This window comes from Aplysia californica, unplaced genomic scaffold (genome assembly GCF_000002075.1).
Source record: "Aplysia californica isolate F4 #8 unplaced genomic scaffold, AplCal3.0 scaffold00004, whole genome shotgun sequence".
Classification (NCBI taxonomy): domain Eukaryota; kingdom Metazoa; phylum Mollusca; class Gastropoda; order Aplysiida; family Aplysiidae; genus Aplysia; species Aplysia californica.
In genome coordinates, this window is record NW_004797274.1 from 3595905 (window position 1) to 3618647 (window position 22743).

Here is a 22743-nt window from a genome sequence, read left to right on the forward strand (position 1 = left end):
TTTGACTTTTTATCAATCTTTCTGTGGCACCGATGATGAATAAATATGTGCACATATTAATTCATCAATTTCACATATTTCACAGTATCACAGCAACACAGATAATCTTACAATAACACTGTTAATGGCCGCCACTGTGCAGCACCTTGGGTTGAGGTTTTTTTAGCTGAGGTTATCATGTTGTGCTCAAGGACACACCACAGTGACCACTTATTTGAATACTGTGTCACTGACATATTTGACATTATTGTGAGTCACTGAGCCACAGGGTATTCATGTTCTGTAAGAATACAGGTGTGTTGAAGGATGCTACTGGTATCTCCTATTACTTCCATCTGTTATTTCCGTCTGTCTTGTTTTCCCCTTCAATTAACGAAAAGACCGTTATTGAGTTGACATGCTTCTCTCTTTGCTCAAATTTAGAAAACAGTCATGTAGATTCATGACCCCAAAGTATCAAATAAAAATAGGGGGGTCTACTTCACCCTTCCCCACTCCCTCACCCTCTCTTAAATGACCATTATTGTGTGGGTATGCTTCTCTCTATTCAGACAAAGCTCTGTGATGATCACTTTTCTCTTACTCAGCATCAGCCGCTTCGTCACCGCTCCCTCGGAGTGCCGGACCCTATGTGACCTCCTCATCCCTTACCTGGCCAGCAGCACTACCCTACCAGAGGTAAGATCACTCGCCTGTTAAAACTCAACATAAGAAAAGTCTGATTGTTGAGTTGGAGGGGGGGGGGGGGGGGGGGGTGAATTTTACACTCTTGACTTTTTACCTTTTTAAAAAAAAAAATTTTTTGGGTGGGATACTTGATACAACCCAGGCAAACAGAGGCTACCTCCAGCGCCCCCAGGGCAATTTGGGTTTGAAACCTCAGGCTTATGCCAATGCTAAAGACAGTTTTAAAATATGACAGAAACTGGGCTTGGTAAAATAGAAAGAGCTCTGTTGTTCACTTCCTGGCATATTTGTACAATATGATAGACATGTTGATCATTGACCGGTTTATGTGCTGTACTTGCTAGGCTTTTCACCTTTCCATTCAGAAGACACGAGTTTGATTTTTGAGTAGTGAACATATTTTTGTTAAGTGTCTCTGTCTGATGACTGGGAAGTTGTCTCCCTCTCTGTTCAGGTTGTGATCTAAATTGTGTAGGTGGGGCATAAGACATTTACAGTTCATCAATTCATTTACAATTGTGATCCTCAATGAATAGTTAGCAGATCACTTAGGTAGTCTAGTGGTCTAGACTGCTAGACTCGTAATCTCTAGGTTGTGGGTTTGGGGCTTGTAGCCACAGCCCGACATTGCCTCATTTGGTTTGCACGAACTTTCCTCACTTCACCCAAGTGAGATTGGGTGCCCAGTGAAAGATCTTGTCAGTATGTTAATGTTTTAGCACCCGTAAATGGCAGCTTGCACTGTATGCTTCCCAGGACGTTGAGATTGTTTAGAATGCTATCAGGTCTGCTGGGGTAATAGTATAGACTGTAAAGTGCATCGAGCTTGCTATTGAGCAGAAATTTGTGCTGTACAAATGCCGTCTGTTATTATTAATTATTACACAAATAAGTGTAGCGTTAAACTGACTCTTTTTGCAACCTTTCTACTGCTACTCCTTGGCTCCTCCTTACTGCTGTCTTTCTGCCACACCCCTGATCTTCTGGTAGGAAGGATCTACACCTAGCCTTCTCGGACAAGGGCGAAAAATCTCAGAGGGCCCATGTGCAAGTTGCGCACGTTAAAGATCCCTTGGTGGTCTAAAATCGATAAAAGTAGGCTTCGGCGGCCACCCGGGCAAAATTCAAAATTTCCTACCAACTGAAAATATTAGGTGTGTCCCGCGCACTCATATGACCTTATGCAGTTGCGAGCGCCGTAAAAATACTTACCAAAAAGGAAAAAAAGCGCTAAACTTCTCTGTTCATGAGGGTGGAGTGAGGCTCTTTTCTTCTGTGAAATTCATTGGGGTTGGGTTTGTTTTGTGTTGTTAATTTTTTAAAAATTTTGTGAGTTTTACCTGTGATAACAAAATCTGACCGCTGTGCTTTTTTTCCTCCCATCCAGGACATGGAGGAGAACACTCTGACCTGTGTGACCAACCTGTTGCAGCACGTGGACAACCCACAGGTGTTTTACAGGTGAGATGGAATTACTGTAATGCATCCGACCCTGAGAACAATTTTATATCTGTCCCGCAAAAGAATTTTAGGTAGTCCATATTGAGAGTCTCCTTCAAAGAACCTTCTTCAAACATATATATACCGCATATACTGTGGAAAAGATGCCCAACATCCAGCTCTGGCAAATTGGCATAAGAACAAAAACTGGTATGCCTTGATTTGTTATTATTTTAACTTTTATCTGTATTAATTCATATCTTTGTTTTAAAAAGATTTAGTTTTCCACTGCTCCATGAGTGTTAACACCGTTCAGCTCACGACCTTAATTAAGTGTAATTTAAGTCAGGCCCCTGTTCAAATGTGTTAAGTGTACTCTGATTACTCTATACCCTCATACTCGACTGCTGCGCCCATGGAGCAGCTACTCGATTACCTGTTCTTGTATCCAAATGCCTGTCTGTAAAGAAATCTTGGTTATGAGTTGTTCACAGACCATGCGTGAAACTAGTACTGTTATACGCGTAGTATCTCACAATGTTAATATAAATGAGAAGAGTCTGTTTGCCTTACAGTATTATAGCATAATAGAAATGATACATGAAAGTTTAACTTTTGCCTGTATTAATTCATATCATTGTACTTTCTTTTATGTTTCTTTTCAATAGGCAGTTGTGTTTTGTGGGGTTTTGCCTCTATAATTAATCAGTAATTTTGCGTCTTCTGTTTTGGTTTTATAAAGACTTCAGGGCCGGTAGAGCTGGCGGGATAAAATAACTAAATAACTTGCTCTTACATGTTTATTTGTCATGGCTGGTTTGTGATATAATCTTTATCTACTGTGGTTCTGGAGACTCCGATTTCTTTTCCGAACTCAAATTTCTTTGGAGGATTCTGAGGAAAACTGCTTATTTCTGTTAATAAAGTGCTTGGCAGGTCTGAGTGTAATATTCTTGTGTCGAGACTCTTCTACATCCTGTTTTTATCTGATTTTTTTTTACCTGTGGGGGTCGGTAGTTGGAGGGTGATCTGGTGTGATTTGCTTTTTTTTTTTCTTTTTTTTTTTTACCAAACATTAAATTGTCCTTACCTTTGCTCCTTCTTTTCTTTGTCTGTTAATCTGTAGTAACACCTCTAATCCTTGGCACTTACATGACCTAATTGTTTTGAAAGTGCTATAAAACTTAAACACCTATTGGGGCTCTTGTAGCTTTTAACAATTATTGTTTTCTTGACCGGAGAAAAAAATACAATTTTATATCATACTTCATTTGGTCTCTTTGTGCCTCCTCAGACAAGTGTCCCAGCTGTTCTGTAGCGTGGAGCGGAGGGCTTCGAGGGCTTTGCTCTGCAAACTGTTTTTGGTCATCAACAAAGAGGACAGTTCCAAGTCCACGTTTGCTGAAACCATTGAGAAGGTAGGGCTCTCGCAACATCAGTATAAGCATTTGTTTAAGAACACTTTAGTGCCGGATTGGGAGACTGTCTAATGCAGTCAACCAGCCAAGCTTTTTGTGACAAAGAACAAGACTTTCTGTCTAGTGAGGATTTTTTAAAAATTAATTGTGCAAATGTTCGATGAGTAACCATAGCAAGTATGCGTAAGAAAATAAGATTAACTCATAGTGGACGTGCTTTTTGGTCATTTGATACGCAGTATTTAGGGGGGGACAATAAAAAAAAGAATTATAACTTAGTTATTCACGTTTTTCAATTCAATTAAACCTAGAAAACACAAACAACATGCATTCTATGAAATATACAAATATATGTATATGTTTCTGGTGTATGTATGATCAATCAAAATTTGTTTCAAAATGTCCTTTGGTCTGTTGTCGGACCTATGTGACTGCTTCATCCTTAGAGAGTTAATGTTTCGAAATTATTGTCATCAAATTAGGAGATTGTAGTGTCAGAATAGTACTGTAGTACGCCACAGTACTCTAACTCATCTAAGTACACTGACTCATACCAAAGATATATAAATATGAATTGCATGGTAATGAAAAAATGCCACTGACATATTCAGTTTTTTACCCACGCTTTGACTTCTTTTGTTTTTGTTTATAATAGCTCTTAGACCATCTTGTTTTGCTGCCATGGCAATTGATTGCCATGCTTTGGCAAAAAATTAAAATTAAGTATTAAAATCTAGGATGATGTACTTTAGTAGAAGTCTATAACACTTTTTTTTTAATTACGAGAAAATCATACATCTTTGAAGGAATTTCTTGAATAAAAAGTGTTATGGGGTGGCTGTTGTTGTGAAAATTCTGTGTTCATAGTAACTGTGAAGCTACTTAATGATTCAACCACTTGTGGGCGGTCAAATTGTCTTTAGTTGTTTAGTACTTATTGTTTCAGCTTTTCACACTATAAATTTCATTGTTCAATTTTTAATATATCACTTTTCACTTTTACTCTGATGGTGTCTTGGGATTACACATTGCTGAGTATGTTTACTTTATGTTACTTTGAAATATATTTACTGATGGTAGAGTGTCATTTTTATCAAAAAGAAAACCTCATTAAGGGAAGACCCGGGTCGACGATCCCGGGCAATATTGATACAATTTTTCAAACTCTCCAACTTTTGTTTTTTGCAGAAAAACATCCTTTGACATCTGTTCTATCAGGTCACAATGAAGAAACTGTTGAAAAAACACCCTAAATGATCTAAAAGGGCATTTGAAAAGTGCGAATTGCTCTAAAAATCTTTTTTAAAATCCCTGGGGTTTTTTTGTTGTTTTTCTCTAAATCTTCTTTCTGACATGTGACCTCCTTGGTGCAAGGAGTTTACAAAAACTACTGAAGTTAGAAGCTTCAAATTTGGCGTACATTTGCTTTAAGATGTAATCTGGGGATCTATTTAAGGGAAATGAGAAATATTGGTAACTTGTGAAAATATTCAAATTTTTTGTAACATGTAGCCCAAAATTTCGTCAATGACTCAAGTGGGTCCAATGAATTTGGGCTCACTTTTTTAGTTTTAAAGATAGGTCAAAGTCCCCACATAGATCCCCAGTTCATATAGGTTTGTCCCTGTGTGCCAACTTTCAGGCTGATAATTCAATATTTACTATGAAATTCTTCTGCACTAAGAAACTGGTTGGAAAATCCAAGCTGGCGGCCACAGAGACTCATTTTTCAGAAAAATTCAACAAATTCACCCCTAGTACATCCTATTTACCAATGAACTTCTTGCACAATTAAATGAAAGTGAATAAAAGTCATTCGTTTATAAAAATTTTCCGGGAGTGTACGTCTCCCCTTAAGGGCATTAAGAACAGCCTCATATATGATATTTGTGTTTTGTCTTCAAATAAATTGTTGCACACACAATACTAATACGATAGAGACCAGACAGTAATTACCATGAACTAATTTCTCTTCTTTGCTGTTGTCCTTACCATGAACTATTTTCTCTTCTTTGCTGTTGTCCTTATCTGTGCTGGGTTTTTCTTTTTCCTCCCTCCTTCCATTCAGATGAACTCTTGGGACAAGCGGAAGGCGGAAGAGCCTGACTTCACCGCCCGCCTGGAGGCGTTCCACAATATCAACTCGCTTGTCTCAGGGCAGGCGGAGCCCGATGTGAACGTCCTGCTGCCCGTTGTCTACAATTGTTGTTACTTTATCCACGCTGTGAGTTTGTTACTGTAATGATAGCGCTGTTAAACAGCCACTCTAATGTAAACTGTGTTACAACTGTTGTTTAAATGATAATAATTGCATGTATACAGCTCATATCGACGCTGGGCATTATGCTCTCTGCACTTTACAGCTATAATTACCCCAGTAGACCCTTGAACATGCAGATGCATTCTCAGTTGGTTCTAACCTATTAGTGTCCGGAAAGTTTTACCAATCTTGTTACTTCATCCACGCTGTAAGTTTGTTACTGTGTCAATATTGCCGTACAACAACCACACTAACGTATACTGTGTGTTACGGCTGTTGTAACTTCATCCATATTGTGAGTTTGTTACTGTATTTATAGTGCTGTGAAACGAACACACTAATGTGTTGGCTCAGACGCCTCTTTTTACAGTGGTTAAAATCCCCCTCTTCCCATCCCAAAAAGTCTCTCACACTTCTAGTTTTTTCCTGATGTTCTCCATCTAGCAAGGCCCAGGATTTTTACTTTCATTCTAATGCCTCATAGCTTATAGAAAGTTTTACCAATCTCATAATAAACGTTGTTTCCCTTTGCCTCTCTGGCTAATTTCTTTACAGGTTGACGACCTGTCAATTCGAGACAACTCCACCCACTGTCTGACCAGCATCGTTGAACGATTGGCCAGCTGTCCGTCAAAAGACAACAAGGCCTTTAACGTAGTTATAGAAAAGTGTTTGGTGGGGCAGGTGAAGCTTGGGATACGGAGCAAGTCAGAGGTGAGGTTTTGATCAAATTTCTTCAGTTTTGAGATTTCTAGTCCACTTTAAGTTTAGTTTTGAGGTTCTGATTTACAATAGGCTTGTGAGAAAGAGTCACTTAAGTTTTGAGATTATGAGTCTGTTTAGTTTTGAGGTTATCATCCAGTGTTACTTATGTTTCCCCAGTTACTCTTTCCTGATTTGTGCTCTCACAATTTTCTGTTCTGTTTTTCTTAATTTGTCACCTTTTCTGTACATGTTTCTCATAGTTCCAGCCCAGCAATATTCAGGTAACCTCTCCATTTCCAAACATTTTGGCAGGTGGTCGGAGGGCGCCTCTGGTTGGTCCTACCTATTAACTCTCCATCTGTTGTTTCTGTATGTCTGTCTTACTTTTTCCCAGCACCAAATAGCCATTATTATGTCCATTTCCATATTTAAACTAAACAAACATTTTGAAGGGTTGCACACTAGTTTTACTCTAGAATTGTTGATGGTATGGCTGTTTCTGTGGCTGTGTCAAGACATAGAATACCTGTGTCTTTTGATAGTGTTTTCTTTTATATTATCTAGTTCTTTGATTTCTTTTAACTTTCATCAGCTTAACCCAGTATCTGTGGCATAATAGTTAGGCTCTTCACCATTGCATGCAGAAGATGTGAGTTCGATTCCTGCTTAGCGAAGCTCATTTGGTCAAGTACCTACTTAGATACTGTATCCCTCTCGGCCCCAGACTAACCCTTACGGGCTGGGTAGAAACAGCCCACCCTCCTCTTAAATGATGTAGTTTAGATTGATGCATCATCTTCTCCTCTTCTCAGCAGTTTTGTTGGGTCTAGTCTTGCATTTTACTTGAACCAAACCAAAACTAATTATTTACTCCATGTCTTTCTTCTCATCCTTTCCTTATCTGTCCTCTTCTTTGCTTGTTACTCTCTTGTTACACCTTTAATCTTCGGCATTTACATGATCTAATTGTGTTGAAGTGCCTTAAAACTCTTACAAAAACAAAAAAGTTTTCAAACCAAAGCCAGGGGTTGTGATGGTCAAGGGATTACAGTGTTCGCCTCTCATTCAATAGGTCTTGGGTTCAAATCCGGATTGCGACAGGAAAATTTTCCTCGCTTAAATTTTCTTCTTTCACTTCCTTTCCTGCTCTCTAACAATGTTCTGTCGTCTTCACTTTCTGCCCCCACCCCCTCACCTCCTTTGCCTCCTCTGGGCCCCTGACTTTCTGCAACCTTTCTTCTAGAGCTGGAGTCTGCTCGATTAATCAAAGGCTTGCAAGCAGCAGACGGCTTGCACCAGAGGCTTGGGAGCAGGCTTGTGCTTTGCTTTGCCTCCCGCTCGCTACCGGGGGGAACTTCCGGAGTGTTGTGACTCGCAGACAGTCTTGCCAGGTTGTGAGCAGGCAAATCAAATCATAGGACTCAAGTGTCTTGCTGTGCTGCAGGCGGGATTTGAGACTTGATGGCCGTCCGCTGCTCGCAAGCCTTCGTTTAATCGAGCAGACTCCAGCTCTAGTGTCCCGCCACGCAGTGACACTGAGCGGGGTCTCTCTCTCCCCCCTCTCTCTCTTTCTAACTTAAGTGACTTCGCGAATTGCAAGCAGGGTGGGAGGATGGGGGGGGGGTCTGACACAAGTGGCTTCGCGGAATGCTAGTTGTGGTGGACTTGAAGCTGAGACTCGACTCAACTTATCATGCTGGTGATTTGATGCTTGTGACTTGAACTAGGGGCTTGCGAGCACGAGCGGGTTTGCTACCGAGGTACAGCTCTACTTTCTACTGCTACTCCTTGTCTCTTTCTTACCGCTGTTTTTGAGCCACATGCCTGATATTATGGTAAGTAAGATCTTACACCTTGCCTTCTCGGATAAGAGTGAAAAATTTTGGAGGTCCAGTGTGCAAGTTGCGCACGTTAAAGATCCCTTGGTGGTTCAAAATCAATAAGATGAGGCTTCGGCCGCCACCTGGGCTAAAATTCAAAATTTCCTACCAACTGAAAATGTTTAATGTGTCTCGCGCACGCATATGACCTTATGCAGCTGCGAGCGCCATAAAACATTTACGCCCCCCAAAAAAGGAGATAAAGCCAGGTATTCATTCCATGTCTTTCTTTCTTTTCTCCCCAACTGCCTCCTCCTGTGGCCTAAACTCAAACCAAATAACACGTAAAACGGGAACCAAATATTTATTTAATGTCTGTTCCCCCCACCCCCACCCCCTCTCCGTGATCAGGCTGTCCGTCACGAGTACCTGACAGTCCTCCAGAGCCTGGTCAAGCACTACCCGGCCCATCAGCTGTTTGCTGGCCTCTCCCTCCTGTCGGACAAGGACCCTGAGGCAGATTTCTTTGAGAACATCAGACACATACAAGTAAGATACCTAGTAATATAGTAGATGTCTTTGAAAATGTCAGACACATGCAAGTAAGATACAAAGTGCTTTAGTGGATTTCTTTGGAATATCAGACACATACAAGTAAGAAACCTATTGCTATAGCAGAGATGCCAACCAGTACGATTTTACGTAATTTAGTACGATTTTTTGCAGAAAATACGCGAATACGACTTTTCATGAAAAAATACGCATCCTGGAATGTGAAAAATACGAGATTGAGTAAACCTGTCTCAAGTCCCATCTTTTGTCAAAATAGTATCAGTATCGCAGAACAGGAATATTTGAAAACCAAGTCCGATGTGGTTAGCAAGTTTATTTTTGCCGGTCGCGATCGTGATATTATATTCGTTCAGCTTCTCCCGGTCCGGAGAGTACGTTTCACTTTCACGCGAATAGGCAGCTATATGGCGGCAGGCGGAAGCGTATGTGACATCGAGGCTCGATCGGGAAAATCAAGGTCTACTTTCGCTTTCGTTACCATTGAGTAGTTTGCCAGCAGTTGTCTGATAACACAACTTTTGTGACATGCAGGTTGTGCAGTATAAACGCAAGGTCGCCGTGCAAATAAAATTTAATCAATGCTCGGACTCACCTCTGTGCTGTCACTTGTGGAAAAAAAAGAAAGGAAAATACAAGCGTAGTCCGATTTTTAGATTTGTCTGGCTCGCCATCGTGACCGGTCACTGAACCTGCGCGCATTCGTGTCATAAATAAATGCGGCATCGTGTGAGCAAAGACCGTCTTTGGTGGGAGTAACGGCCTTGCGAAGTATAGGACTACGGAATAGGAGAGGAGATTATTGATTTTTTAGGGGTTTAAGATATAATGGGGGAGGGTGTGAAGGCAACACCAGAGGACAAAAACTTGGGAGCACATTTCAAAATTTTGATTAGAGCCTTCTGCAAAACGCGCGTTGGTGCAGGCCGTGTGCCGAATCGGGACCCCTCATACTTTGCAAGTCTGTGTTATTGAAATAATGTGTTCGCGTTTCATTGGATGGGTGATAGTAAATTATACCTAGCCTACAGTGTATGTTGTGGCTTTCTGTTCAAGACTGGTTGATTTTCAGTGTCACTACATCTTGCCCTACCACAGTTATTACAACTCTCACAGTGCATGGGTCTACTTGAGTCATTCAAGTTATCGCTTTTCTCTGAGTTTGAGCAATAATTTGAGTCTGTCAGTTCATAATATGAATCATGACACCCAGACTGGTTCTTGGTTGTCGAAATTTTTGTTCTAGGCTCTTCCCAACTCTCAAAGCAGGATTTATTTTTTACATAATAATGAGAGGAAAATATTAGCGGTATAATAGACTGAAATATTTAAGTCAAACAAGACCCCAGTACGACACTGAACACTGACATGTTGTTGACTGGATATTGTACGCGTGTGTGCTCCCTTTTTCGAGCTGGTGAGCTAGTAATTTTTTTTCAGGAAATATTGCTGAACCCCTTAAACATTTTACTATTACTAGTCGGTCGGTCGGTCGTGGGGAATACAGATTTTCCCCTGAAAATACACATTTTCATATTTCCCAATACTCATTTCGGTTTTCTGTGGTTGGCATCTCTGCTATAGTATTGTAACTTTGCCATTAGTTTATGGAACTCAAGACGTGTGAAGTAAATACAGTCCAGACCCTTGTTTTTCTTGTGTGATATGTTTGGTTTTAAATGGTCAAGAATTCCATGCTTCAAGAACATATTTGTTTTATAGTGTTATGAAATGGCATTAAATGTGTAGGTCTCAAATTCAAAGAAACGTGTTTTTAATTATCAAAGTGCATCAACTTGAAAGTCAGTTTAGATGTTATTCATTTTTAAAATAGTTGCCTTCATGAAGGCAAGGAGCTTAGTCGGATGAAAAACGAGTTATATTTGCAAAAAATGTATCACACTTTTAGAATTGTCAATATATTAGATAATTTAAAACATATTTGATGATTGCTATTAATGTCTGTTCCATCATTTTAATCATTACTGAGACAGGTCAATGCTAGAAAACGCTATTTGTGTGTGGGTCTCATATGTCCAAATTGTATTGGTAGCGACTTAAAACGTATGCTCTAACAAATCTGACAGATCCACAAGAGGTCTCGGGCCCTCCGCCGTCTGTACAAACATCTGAAGGACCACCGCATGAACCCAGACATCCACATGACCTACTTCATCCCCCTGGTCTATGCCTTCATCACGGACCCTTCGTACGCCAAGCACGCCAGCGTGCAGGATGCGGCTGTCGACCTGCTGGGGGCTATATGCAAGCAGTTGCCGTGGCAACACTACCAGCGGCTGCTGCAGTTTTACCTACGACTGCTGCCGAAGCGACTGGAGACTCAGCGACAGATTGTTAGGTGAGCGATTTTCTCTGTACATTTTTATCTTTTTGTGAAATCTTTCTTTCTTTGACTGTCCACAACCTATTTCTTCTGTAAAGGTATTTGTTTTGTTCATTTTGTAACTGTCCTGTCATTTTCTTTCCCCTGGTGCCAAAATCAAAGATTTTTATTCAATTCTGTTTGAAGTTATTGGTATTTTTCTGTCCCTACTGTGAATGTTTTTCACGGACTGGAAATTTGATTCAGTTTGAAAAAAATTCAATGGGTAGAGAGTTAATATGTGCAACATTTGTGCAGGATATTCAGTTTGGTTTTCGGGGGGAGGCTTTTGGGCCATATAGAAGAGGAGAAGATGATTTTATTCACCCCAGCATCAGATCTTGTGAATCTCATGAGCATCACCTCAAGTTGTCCATAGATATTGCTCATGGCTGCACAATCCAGCATCAAACTGAGGGGTTTGGCATGTGAAGCAAGCACTGTCTATCCTTTAAGCTAGCCTCTTACTAGCCCCCTCTCCCCCCACCTCGACTGATTTTTGTCATACTTGGAAAAATAAGGAAACTAGGGGTATTATATTGCGAATTTACAAAATTGTTCAACATTCCTACTTCTAGAGCTGGAGCTTAATAAGGAAACAAGGGGTATTGTGAATTTACAAAATTGTTCAACATTCCTACTCTAGAGCTGGAGCTTCATCAGGAAAATGATTAAACAAGCAGTCACAATGAAAAAGTTCATGATGGTCCTCCTGTTTTGACTGTGCGCCATTCATTCTCTCTCCTGTCAGGATCATCGTTGCCCTACTAGATGGTTTCCACTTTGACCTGAACAAGTCAACGTTCAAGGTCCATCTCAGTCCCAGAGTGAAACAGAACAATTCTGACGAGCCGGATGCTGGTGAGTTGATGTAAAGCCCCGCTGTCGTAACTCTTTCAGGCCCGTGTGTTTGACAGACTTCACCCAGGTTGATTTGCTTTCGACAAAATGGCAGAAGTGGTATGGAAAAATCGCACATAAAAAGCTGAGAAACAGCAGATGAAAATATTGCAGTAGCTCACCTTTGATCTGGAAAAACTTTATGGCTTTAAAGACGTGTACTGGGCAATGTGCAAACTGGATTATAAAATCTTAACAAATCGAAGCCTGCTGTGTTGTTTGGGCAAATGGGATAGTCACAGTTAATGTTCACTGTGTTGTTTAAGCCAGAATGAATTAAATCTTTCCAGGCCAGAAGGGTGTTCACAATTGTGCCAGACCTGTGTGCTGTAAGTGACAGGTTGAAGGTGGTAGTGGGACGAGCGAGTTATCATTCTTGTTTTATCAAATAAAGTAGACTTATTGTATATTAAAATGAAGAGAAAAAGAATAAAGTACATAAAGATGGTGTCACAAAAAAATGTGTACACAGAGGTTAGGTCAATGCATAGAAGAAAAAAAAACGGGTCCATTATTTTATGGGAGATGGGCATTAGATTCATAGCTTGGCACAGAAAGAACAAATCTCAGTAGCCGAGGCAAATTGCCGATAAAAAAGATCTTGAAGTTGTATTGACTGTGGACTTTATAAAATAAATTTCAAAGTGTAGAGACCCTGTCCTCAAGTGGGGATGTATTATTATTAATAATAATATTGTTATTAATGTTACTATTGAATTATTTCCCTGTAATAAGTCTCTTTGAGAAGCAAATGGGTCATGTTGGCTTCAAGTTATATAAATCCAATATTAATTATTAATCAAAATATTGTTAAATTATTTCATTGTGATTAGTCTGTGGGAAGCCTGTGCGTTGTATGCTGGCTATATATTGGCTATATATTTTTAATGTAGACATAGAATGTTTGCAGCCAATATGTTTGTTGTGTTTAGCTCAAAGAGCTTGCAATCAAGGGGGAATACGCTACACAAATGCGATTTGTCATTTTTTATTATTGTGTTTCCTTTGTCACAGCAGGTGAAAAGAAAGAGGACTTGGGTTCCTCTCTTGGCACAAAGGACGCAGAGACAGCTGAAACTGTGGGCGAGGAAAAGGCGGAGGATGCATCAATGGAGGATGACGACACTCTCCCTCCCATGGAGGTGATGGACACAGGCACGGAGGAGTTGAACATGTCCACTGACCAGGCTGTGAAAGAGGATGTGGGGTCGGAGTCCAGCGATGGGAGAGTGGTATGCTCTGTGTCGGCTGCCACCAGGATCCACAAGACAATCGTCACCTCACTTTTGCCGGCACTGCACCGTGTCATCACGCAAAAGGTTAGTGAATTGAGGAGGGGAGTGTTTCACACTTTAAATCTTTTTTCAAGTGGCTGATTTTAATAAGAATGTCTACAATCATGGTTTGCTTGTCTTTTCTGTGTTAAAATATTTTTTAAATGTATATTATCCTGGTCACCCTTGTCTTGAAATTCTCAAATTGTTATTTTCTGTCTGTTTCTGCCTCTTACTCGTTGAAGTCACAGCGCACATATATGTCTGTCTTATTTTTAATTGGTCACAATCTAAAATAAGTTGTTCCATTTTGTGGCAAATTTTAAAGTATCATACACAAATCAGAGATGGCAAATGCCCATTTCATGTATGTTATAGCTTGCGTTTTTGGGTTTCGATTTAGAAAGCAGGATTGAAAAATCTTTACAAATAGCAAATTTGTAATTTAAAAGAAATACTCAAAATTATTCCTCTTCAAGCGTTCTCGAATAACATACCGTTGTCTCTCAGGATATTGCAAACAAACCAAATTTAACTGCCAGAAGAACAAAAGTAGGATTTCATTGTGATTATATTTAATTCTTTTTTCTTCTGTTTTGCTCAGACCAAAGGAGAGGAGGTGCACAAATTGGCAGGGACTAAATACCCCGAGGATGAGGAAATTCTCCGAGTGCCCATCGCCCTTGCCATGATCAAGTTGTTGCAGAACTTGCCTAAAGGGACACTGGAGAACAGACTGCCAGGGTAAGGGTTCAGTTCCAGGTGTTTTTGCCTTCTACGTATTTTTTGCCTCACTTGATGATTCTGTTCTCGGTGGTTTTATTTGTAGTCCTATAATATTGTTCTTTTGGCCTGCATTTTATGGTTTGAATTATGGTTGTCCTTTCTTTGACAAGATTTGATAGGAAAATATTTTTTATGCTATAGCTTTAATATTTGGGCAAAAATAGGTCTAGAATGTTTATTTCATACTGTATTTAAAAAATGAAGTATGACATTATTGCACTTTAAATGTTTTGCCCTTTCAGAGAATTGCTCTGGAATTTTTCTTCTTTGTTATTGTTACATTATGTTAAACATATGTCAAGAAACCTTTTTAGGGTCTATATTGAAATAAAAACACCAAAAAATATGTGGTCTGCTGTTTTTTCCCTTAACGTATTTATGGGTTCATGTTTTTAACTGTGCCTGCATTGCTACAGGAAAATAAGGTTCTGTTCCATTCTCAACCCCACAGAATTCTGCTGAAAATTTGCAATTTCCTGAAATCAAGATCTCGAGATGTGCGGACATCAGCGAGGGAAACACTCCAAAAAGCAGCCCTGTCCCTAGGTGCCAGATTTTTCCCTTTCATTGTGAAAGAGTTGCAGGCAGCTCTCACTAGAGGCTATCAGGTCTGTATAAGTCTGGACGATTCCTGATTTCATCATGGAATAGTTTATTTTACTGAATGGAATAGTATACTTAAGTCAGGGTTCCCGCGGCCTCCTTGAATTCAAGGAGTCCTTGAAAACTGCTTGAATTTGCATTCAAGGAAAAATCTCCTTGAAAACTCCTTGAATTTTGCCAGATCGGACAGGAACACATGTACAGGGTGACTGCCAGGCTCCCGGGGCCCCCTGGAATTACCCAGGAATTTGAAAAAAATCGCCGAGTTCCGGAATGCAACGGGAATTTTAAGAAATCTGTAAATTGCTCCGTGAAAGACCCGCGGAAATACATAAAAGGTCTCGAATATTTGAAAACCAAATCCGATAACGTCCTTGAGTTCATTTTTGCCGGTCGCGATTGTGATAATATTTATTCGGCCTTTCCCGGCCTAAGAGTACGTTACACGCGCACATGCGGTAATGGCGGCAACAAGTGGAAGTATGTGCGATACCGGAGCTCGATCGGGAAAATAAAGATCTACTTTCGCTTTCGTTAGGCCTACCACCCAGAAATTTGCCGGTAGGGCCTATAGTAGTCTGATAGCGCCACATTTGTAACATGCAGGCTCTGCATTACATACGCTGTGTCGCCATGAAAATAAATCGTTTGTCCTGTGCTGTCACTTGTGTGAAAAAACAAAAGAAAAAGAAAGTTATACAAGCTTCTTGTCGGGCTCGCCATCGTGACCGGTCATTGAACCTGTGCATTTTCGTCACATCGTGAGTATCGGCGGTGGTTGAGGTCACCAAAGTTCATGCAAAGTTTGAGCGCTGCGAAGTATAGGACTCGGGAATGGGAGGATTATTGATTTTTTTTAAGACACGCGAGGGGGGGGGGGGGCTGGAGGTTGAAGGCAACACCGGATGACAACAAAACTGAACTTGGAAGTTGGTAGATCTCTTAGATCTCTCTCTGCAAAGGGCGCGTTGGTGCACAGTCCTTGTGTGGAATCGGGATCCATCATACTCAAACCGTCTAAGCCGTGTTTTTTTTCTCTAAAGGGTTCCCGTTTCATTGCGTAGGTGATAGTAAATTATATGTATTGTATATTTTAGTTTTCTGTTCAAGATTCGCAGATTTTCAGTGTCACTGCATCTTGCCCTCCGACAGTTCTTACACCTCTCGCTCTGAATACGTCTACTTGAGCCATTCATGTTATTACTCTACTTTGAGCTAGAGTAATATTTTTTGTCTTTCACGTTTATTATATAAACCTTGACACCCCAACTGGTTCTTGACAGTGGATATTGTGGTTCTAGGCCTTTTCTCAGGCTCAAAGCTAGATTCATTTTTATATAGTTTATATGTTATAAGCGAATATGATGAGGGGAAAATATGAATAAGTTAAAACAGACTGAAAAGCCTAAGTCACAGTATCCCAGTGCCACACTGACATGTTGTTGACTGGATTCAATGTACCTACATGCGTGTGTGTGTATATATTATATATAATATATAAATGGAGCATGCACTGTCGTTGTTATGTAACATGCCCCTGGAGAATGGATGAGACACACCCCCCCCCCCCCCCCCCCCCCCGAGAAGCCGGGTTGGCAGTCACCCTGGGAACAGTTTTTCTAGGAAAATCGAAACTATGAATATGATATGATTCCTTTCGGACAAGTGTTATTTTTTTAAAATAGGTTTTCGTCATGAATTTCTTGACCAAATCTCCTTGAATTTTAAAAATTTCTCCTTGAAACCTCCTTGAAAACTCCTTGAATTTGATGGGAAGTTCATGGCAGGAACCCTGTTAAGTGAGGGCAATTGTCCCTCTCTGTGTTGTTGCATGTCAGTCTTTTTTCTCATGAGCAGGTACGGCATAGGTTCAATTTGTGTTTTGCAGTGCTTTGGTATTGATGGCCCGGATTCGATTGGGGGCTGTTGTGGCCTACAGGTTAAGGTGTTCGCTTCTCATTCAAAGGTCCCGGGTTTTGATACGGGTAGCGACCGAAAAAAAAATGTTCTCTAAAATTGTCTCCCTTCTCCTCCTTTCCTGTTCTCTAGTAATGTTCTGTCGTCTGCTTTCATCTCCTCTTTCTGCCCCCACCCCCTCATCTCCCGTGCCCCCTCCTCTGGGCTCATGACTCTTTCTGCAGCCTTTCTACTGCTACCCCTTGGATTCTTCTTACTGCTGTCTTTTAGCCACACCCCTGATCTTCTGGTAGGAAAGATCTATGCCTAGCCTTCGCAGACAGGGGCGAAAAATCTTTGAGGTCCCGTGTGCAAGTTGCGCACATTAAAGATCTCTTGGTGGTCTAAAATCGATAAGAGTAGGCCTCAGCCGCCAACCGGGCAGAATTAAAAATTTCTTACCAACTGAAAATGGTAGGTGTGTCCCGTGCGCTCATATGACCTTATGCAGTTGCGAGCGCCATAAAACACAGTTGTTTGAGGGTTTTCAAGGCTGTCCACCACATGGGCTCAGTCTTATTGGAGGTGTGCTTTATCCATACATTCATACATCATCATCATCATCATTCACCTGTTTCACCCTGGTATTGGTTCTAGATGGCCAATAAGGGTTCTCGGTTCTCCATCTGTCTCTGTTCTGGGTGGTCTTCTCCACCTAGCAGTTTATCTTGGTCCTCTGCCTCTTTTGCTGTCTATATTTCTCGTGAGAGCATGATTTTCAAAATATTTATGTCAATCCAAATGTCATAAGAGCTGCTTCTATTGTTATTAATTGGGTGGTTGGCGGGTGCTCTGGTGTGGTTTGCTTCTTCTTTCTTATCAAACATCTATCGTCCTTATCTCCCCTTCTTCTTTTTTATGTTTATTACTCTCTTGTAACACCTCTAATCTTCTGGCACTCATATGACCTTATGCAGTTGCATGTGCCGTAAAACTCTTACTAAAACGAAAAACTATCTATTAATTGTTCGTTGTTACTGAATATCCCGTGCAGGATTCTTTTAGGGCTATTTGGATTTATTTGTTTCTTTCTGTACGTTTGTAAAATGTTCTTGCGTCAGCTCTCTGGAGGACAATAATAAAAATGTAGCTCTAGTATTGCCTATTAGCAGTACCATTTCATTCCTACTTTGTCCTAGAAAAACTCAGTACCATTTCACAACTTTTTCCAAGAAACAATACTAAAACAGCAAAAGTGGGTGGTTTGCTCCTTCTTTCCTATCAGACATCTATCATCCTTATCTCTTCTTCTGCTTTTGTTTGTATGTTGCACTCTTGTAACACCACTAATCTTCGACACTTGTGTGATCTGATTGTGTTTCAAGTGCCGTAAAACTCTTACTAAAACTAAAAAATATCAATTGTGTGCCCTTTTCTCTTTCAGCTCCACGTGCTGGGGTTCACAGTCCACTACCTGATGAATGGCCTGCAGAGCATCTTCTCGCCCGGAGACCTTGACCCTGCCGTGGCCAGAGTCCAGTCTGTATTCCACAACGAGCTGTTTGGCCAGGTGGCCGAGGAGAAAGAGGTGGCCGCCATCAAGGCCAAATATTTTGAGGCCAAGTTTGTCAAGGCCTATGAGGCATATGAGCTTCTGGCCAAGTTCATTTCTGCCAGTAGCCTGAACCTGGTGATTAAACCAGTGAAAGAGGTAAGAAGAGGGGGCCTTTCTGGGCTGACAAATTTTGATACAATTATTGGGGGGGGGGGGGAGAGTTGCAGTCACAATTTTTAATATTCGGGGCTTCATGGCATAACTGTAAAACAACATTTTAAAGTTTAAAAAAATGCAGGGTAGAAGTAAAAATGATGGGAGAATTTTTTATCTGTGATTTGATTGTTACCTTTGAACCTCTTAAATGACTCAGTAGTGTTGAAAGGGGTATTTCATGTAATTTTCAGCCAATCAAACTCTCAAACAGATGCTCTAAGCATGTAACTGGAAGAAATAGGTCAACTCATTTTATGTTAAAAAAAACAACCTTGCAGAGATTTATCAGTAGGATCTCAATGAAAATCAGGTGTATAAAAGTGCTATAGGCTTACTTTGTGTGTACACTTATCGTTTAAATATGAAGAGTTGTTTTGCGGGTGGTTGGCGGGTGCTCTGGTGTGGTTTGCTCCTTCTTTCCTATCAAACATCTATCGTCCTTATCTCCCCCTCCTTCTTTTTTATGTTTGTTACTCTGTTGTAACACCTCTTATCTTCTGGCGCTCATATGACCTTATGCAGTTGCGAACGCCGTAAAATCTCTACTAGAAAAAAAAAAAAAAAGAGTTGTTTTGCCCTGTTGAAAAGAATGTTTGTGAAACAAGTTACACTATTATAGCTTTTCACTTACAAGATGTGTACATTTTATTGACCTCTGCTTTCCTCGTGACCCCAGATGCTGGAGACGACCAGCAGTCAGCGAATAGCCAATAAGGCGGAGATGTTGCTAAGGAAGGTCGCTGACGGACTGATGGCCAACACGTCCATCCCTGTGGAGACCATGATGGTGTTTGTGCACAGCCTGACCACCAAACTGATGGACCAGATCGCTACGTGAGTGGACATGGCCGAGTGGTTGATCGTCTGGCCTTGGATTTTTGTCTATTGATAGGGTTATTGAAAGTGTTAATGTGCTTGATGGTGAGACTTACCTGTGTGTTTTTAGACAGGGTCACAGGGTTCGCATTTTGCCTTGTCTCTTGCCTGCTTACATGGGACGGACTATTAAAAACAATTAGGAAGAGACAGTTGTGGTTCCTAAGACACTTGAAATGACTTAAAGGCCTTGAACATCTTTCTGTTACTGGAAAAATGCAGAGGTAGACCTTGTATAACTTGCTTGAACAGTTCGGCGATGGAAGAAGACCAACATGATAGACTTTTTAAGAGAGCATCCGAGGAGAGAAATGAGTGGCAAACCATGACTGTTGATGTCTCGTATCAGATCTGGCATTTGAAGAGGAAGAAAGTCTAAAGTGTTTTTGGTGTCTGATGTCTGCATCTTTTTCCATTTTTGTAACAGAAATTTTGCCAGAACCCACTGGGTTGTTTGGGATTTTTAAAAAATACTTTTCTAAGCTTTCTTTCTGGCTTTTGTGTGAATGTTTTTGTCCATTTTTGTCCTCCTTTTAGGTTTTTAGAAAAGCTGGGGGTAGGGGGCGGGGGTGTAGTTAATTGGTAAGGTCACCGTAGGATAAACGAGATAATTCAGGCTGCCTCATATTTTTTTGTATATTTTTTAGCTTCATTAAAGTTTAGCAGTGGGTGGTTGGCGAGAACTCTGGTGTGGTTTGCTTCTTCTTTACTATCTATGGTCTTTATCTCCCTCCTTCTTTTTTGTCTTTGTTACTCTCTTGTAACACCTCTAATCTTCAGCATTTATATGACCTTATTGTGTTGCAAGTGCTGTAAAACTCTTACTAAAACTTTTTAAAATGTACAGCACAAGAAAGGTTATGGTGTATTAGCTTTGCATTTCTATAGCCTCATGAACGGTGTAGAAGCCCCATGGTACTAGATTGTTTGGTAGCCTAATGATATTATTTAATGCTGCAGCCTCATGGTACTATATGGCATGGTACCATAGCTGTGTGGTTCTATAAGCATGGTGCCATAGCTTCACGGCAGTTTGCGTTACTGTAACCATGTGGTACTATAAGTATAGTGGTGTAGCCTCATGGCAGTACATGTTACCAAAAACATGTGATGCTACATGGTACTGTAGTCTCTAATCTCCGTCATATTTCTCACCCCGAAAGTTGCTCCCTGTTTAATTTCAGGTCAAAAGAAGAGAAACCAGTCAAAGACGTCCCTGGTGCAAGGATGCCTGAGAGTTGTCTGCTCCTGAAGGAAGCAGCACCGAGGTCAGGCTTCAAGCCACAAGCTAGTAAAAAGACAAACGCTCACTTAGTGGTTGAGTTTGGACTGCAGGTAATGTGGATATTCCAGAAGAGTCTCTGTCATAATTATTTACTCTTTTGCAGGTGGTTGGCAGGTTCTTTGGTGTGATTTGCTCCTTCTTTCCTATCCAACATCTATCATCCTGATCTCTTTTCCTCCTTGTTTGTGTTTTTTACTCTCGTGTAACACTTTCTAATTAGAAGTTATCTGCTTTGTTGTTGTTATTATCGTCTTTCTTGCTTTTTCTCTCTATGCTTGTTAACCATCATTGTATCAATGGCCTTCTCTTTACTCTAACAAAGTTTTTATCTATATAAAATTTTGGGGTATTATTAGAGTGGCATGTGTCTGTCTAGTTACTGAAAAGTATGTTCCAATCATTGGTTCTGTTGATGTTCTTGAACTTCTTTTTGTTAATGTAAATATAACAACACCCCCCAACCCAACCTTTATGTCTTTGCATGCATCAACAATCACAGCCCTCTGTCTCCTGTTCTTGTAAATACATAGCACCGACCCCACTGTGACCCCTAGGTCTGCATACTAAGTCAAGTCAGTTCCAAATGTGGGGTCTAAAATTACTTTACCTTTCTTCATTTTTTGTTCTCCCTCCTACTTTTTTCTTTTGATCTTTTTGGAACTTTGTTTTGTGCTGAAATTGTTTCTTATTCGACTCTCTCGTCTCTGCTCAGTTGCTCAACGCCAGCCTGAAGAAGTCTGCCCTGCTGCCAACGGAGTATGCCCACCTCCAGATGTTGGACCCGTTTGTGGGCACTCTCCGAGACTGCTTGACCACTAGCCATGTCAAAGTGAGCCTGATTTGAATACCTGGTGTTTTTCCATCAACACTATAATAGTAATAGTAATAATAAATAGCAGAATCTCTCTGTCTTGAATTTTCCATGCACTAAAGGGAGAAGGTTGCTTGTGTTTGCCATTGTTACTGTCTCAAAACTTTGAAGTTGCATTCATTTTTTGCTCTAATTTGCCAACTGGCATGGGGTGCAACTTCTTGGTTTGAAACTGAAATCAATGATGTGTGTGTTTGAAATATGAGGGAACAATGCTTGTTTCCATTGCTTGGATTTACACACAAGGTCTATGATTTTGGGGGGGCAAAATGCATTCAGTGTGTGCTACGTCATTTTGACATCAGATAATAAATATATTGTGTTACTTGTCGAGTCTGACAATTTTCTTGCTTATTCCCACAGACGAGCGCCATGGCTATGAGATGTCTTTCGTGGATTCTGAAATTCCCACTTCCTTCTCTCAAAGAAAATATTGAGAAAATTTCTGAGGGCATGTTTGTGGTGCTGCAGAACTACGTCGGGTCAGCCCTGGCCAAAGGCGGGAACCAGGAGCTGGTCAGCATGTGCTTTAAGGTAGGGTCAGTTCTCTTGTTTGTGGCGAGTGAGTGGTTGGTTGGAGGGCGCCACTGTCAGATCCTACTTCTTTTTTTTCGCCCTTTTAAAAAAAAACTTCTCTTTGTCTTGATTTTTCCGCGCTTTAAATGACTGCTATTGTGTCAGTGTGCATCTCTATGTGCAAACTACAGGGTTTTATATACTTAAAATACTAGTGCTCATGGCAGTGGCGTCTCCCTTTTATTTTTTTATTTTTTGTCGAGTTTCTATATCTGTCTGCTGAGATTCACTGTCCCACTCAACTAGGGTTAGCCTGGACTTACAGAATTGAATCTTACAACAAACTACAACAAATTAATCCACTTTGACTGTTTGTGACTCATCTGTCTATTTGTAAGGATGGTTGGATGCTCTGATGTGGTTTGCTCCTTCTTTCCTACCAAATATCTATTGTCCTTATCTTTCCTACTTTTATCTCTAGTAACACTTCAAATCTTCTGTATTTATATGACCTAATTGTGTTGCAAGTGCTGTAAAACTTATTAACCCAAAAACTTTTTTATTTGTAGCACCTCTAATCTTCTGGTGCTTATATGACCTTATGCAGTTGCGAGTGCCGTAAAACCTCTACTAAAACTAAAACTGAAGTGGTTTGCTCCTTCTCTCCTACCGAATATCTATC

General features: G+C 40.5%; 1 protein-coding gene across 2 annotated transcripts in view; it reads left to right on the forward strand.

Annotated features, from left to right (window-relative positions):
• The window catches only part of LOC101845890 (small subunit processome component 20 homolog), a 78946-nt gene that overhangs the window by 40203 nt on the left and 16000 nt on the right, over positions 1-22743 (forward strand). The window contains exons 33-48 of one of the 2 annotated variants that reach the window (XM_013080023.1): positions 588-678; positions 2075-2148; positions 3422-3545; positions 5614-5769; positions 6361-6519; positions 8742-8879; positions 10988-11259; positions 12035-12144; positions 13198-13502; positions 14062-14201; positions 14695-14851; positions 18187-18453; positions 19190-19347; positions 20574-20724; positions 21387-21503; positions 21909-22079. In XM_013080023.1, the coding sequence (XP_012935477.1) occupies positions 588-678; positions 2075-2148; positions 3422-3545; positions 5614-5769; positions 6361-6519; positions 8742-8879; positions 10988-11259; positions 12035-12144; positions 13198-13502; positions 14062-14201; positions 14695-14851; positions 18187-18453; positions 19190-19347; positions 20574-20724; positions 21387-21503; positions 21909-22079 (2590 nt within the window). The remainder of the gene's footprint in view (positions 1-587; positions 679-2074; positions 2149-3421; positions 3546-5613; positions 5770-6360; positions 6520-8741; positions 8880-10987; positions 11260-12034; positions 12145-13197; positions 13503-14061; positions 14202-14694; positions 14852-18186; positions 18454-19189; positions 19348-20573; positions 20725-21386; positions 21504-21908; positions 22080-22743) is intronic. The other variant, XM_005089305.2, reaches the window with a different exon arrangement.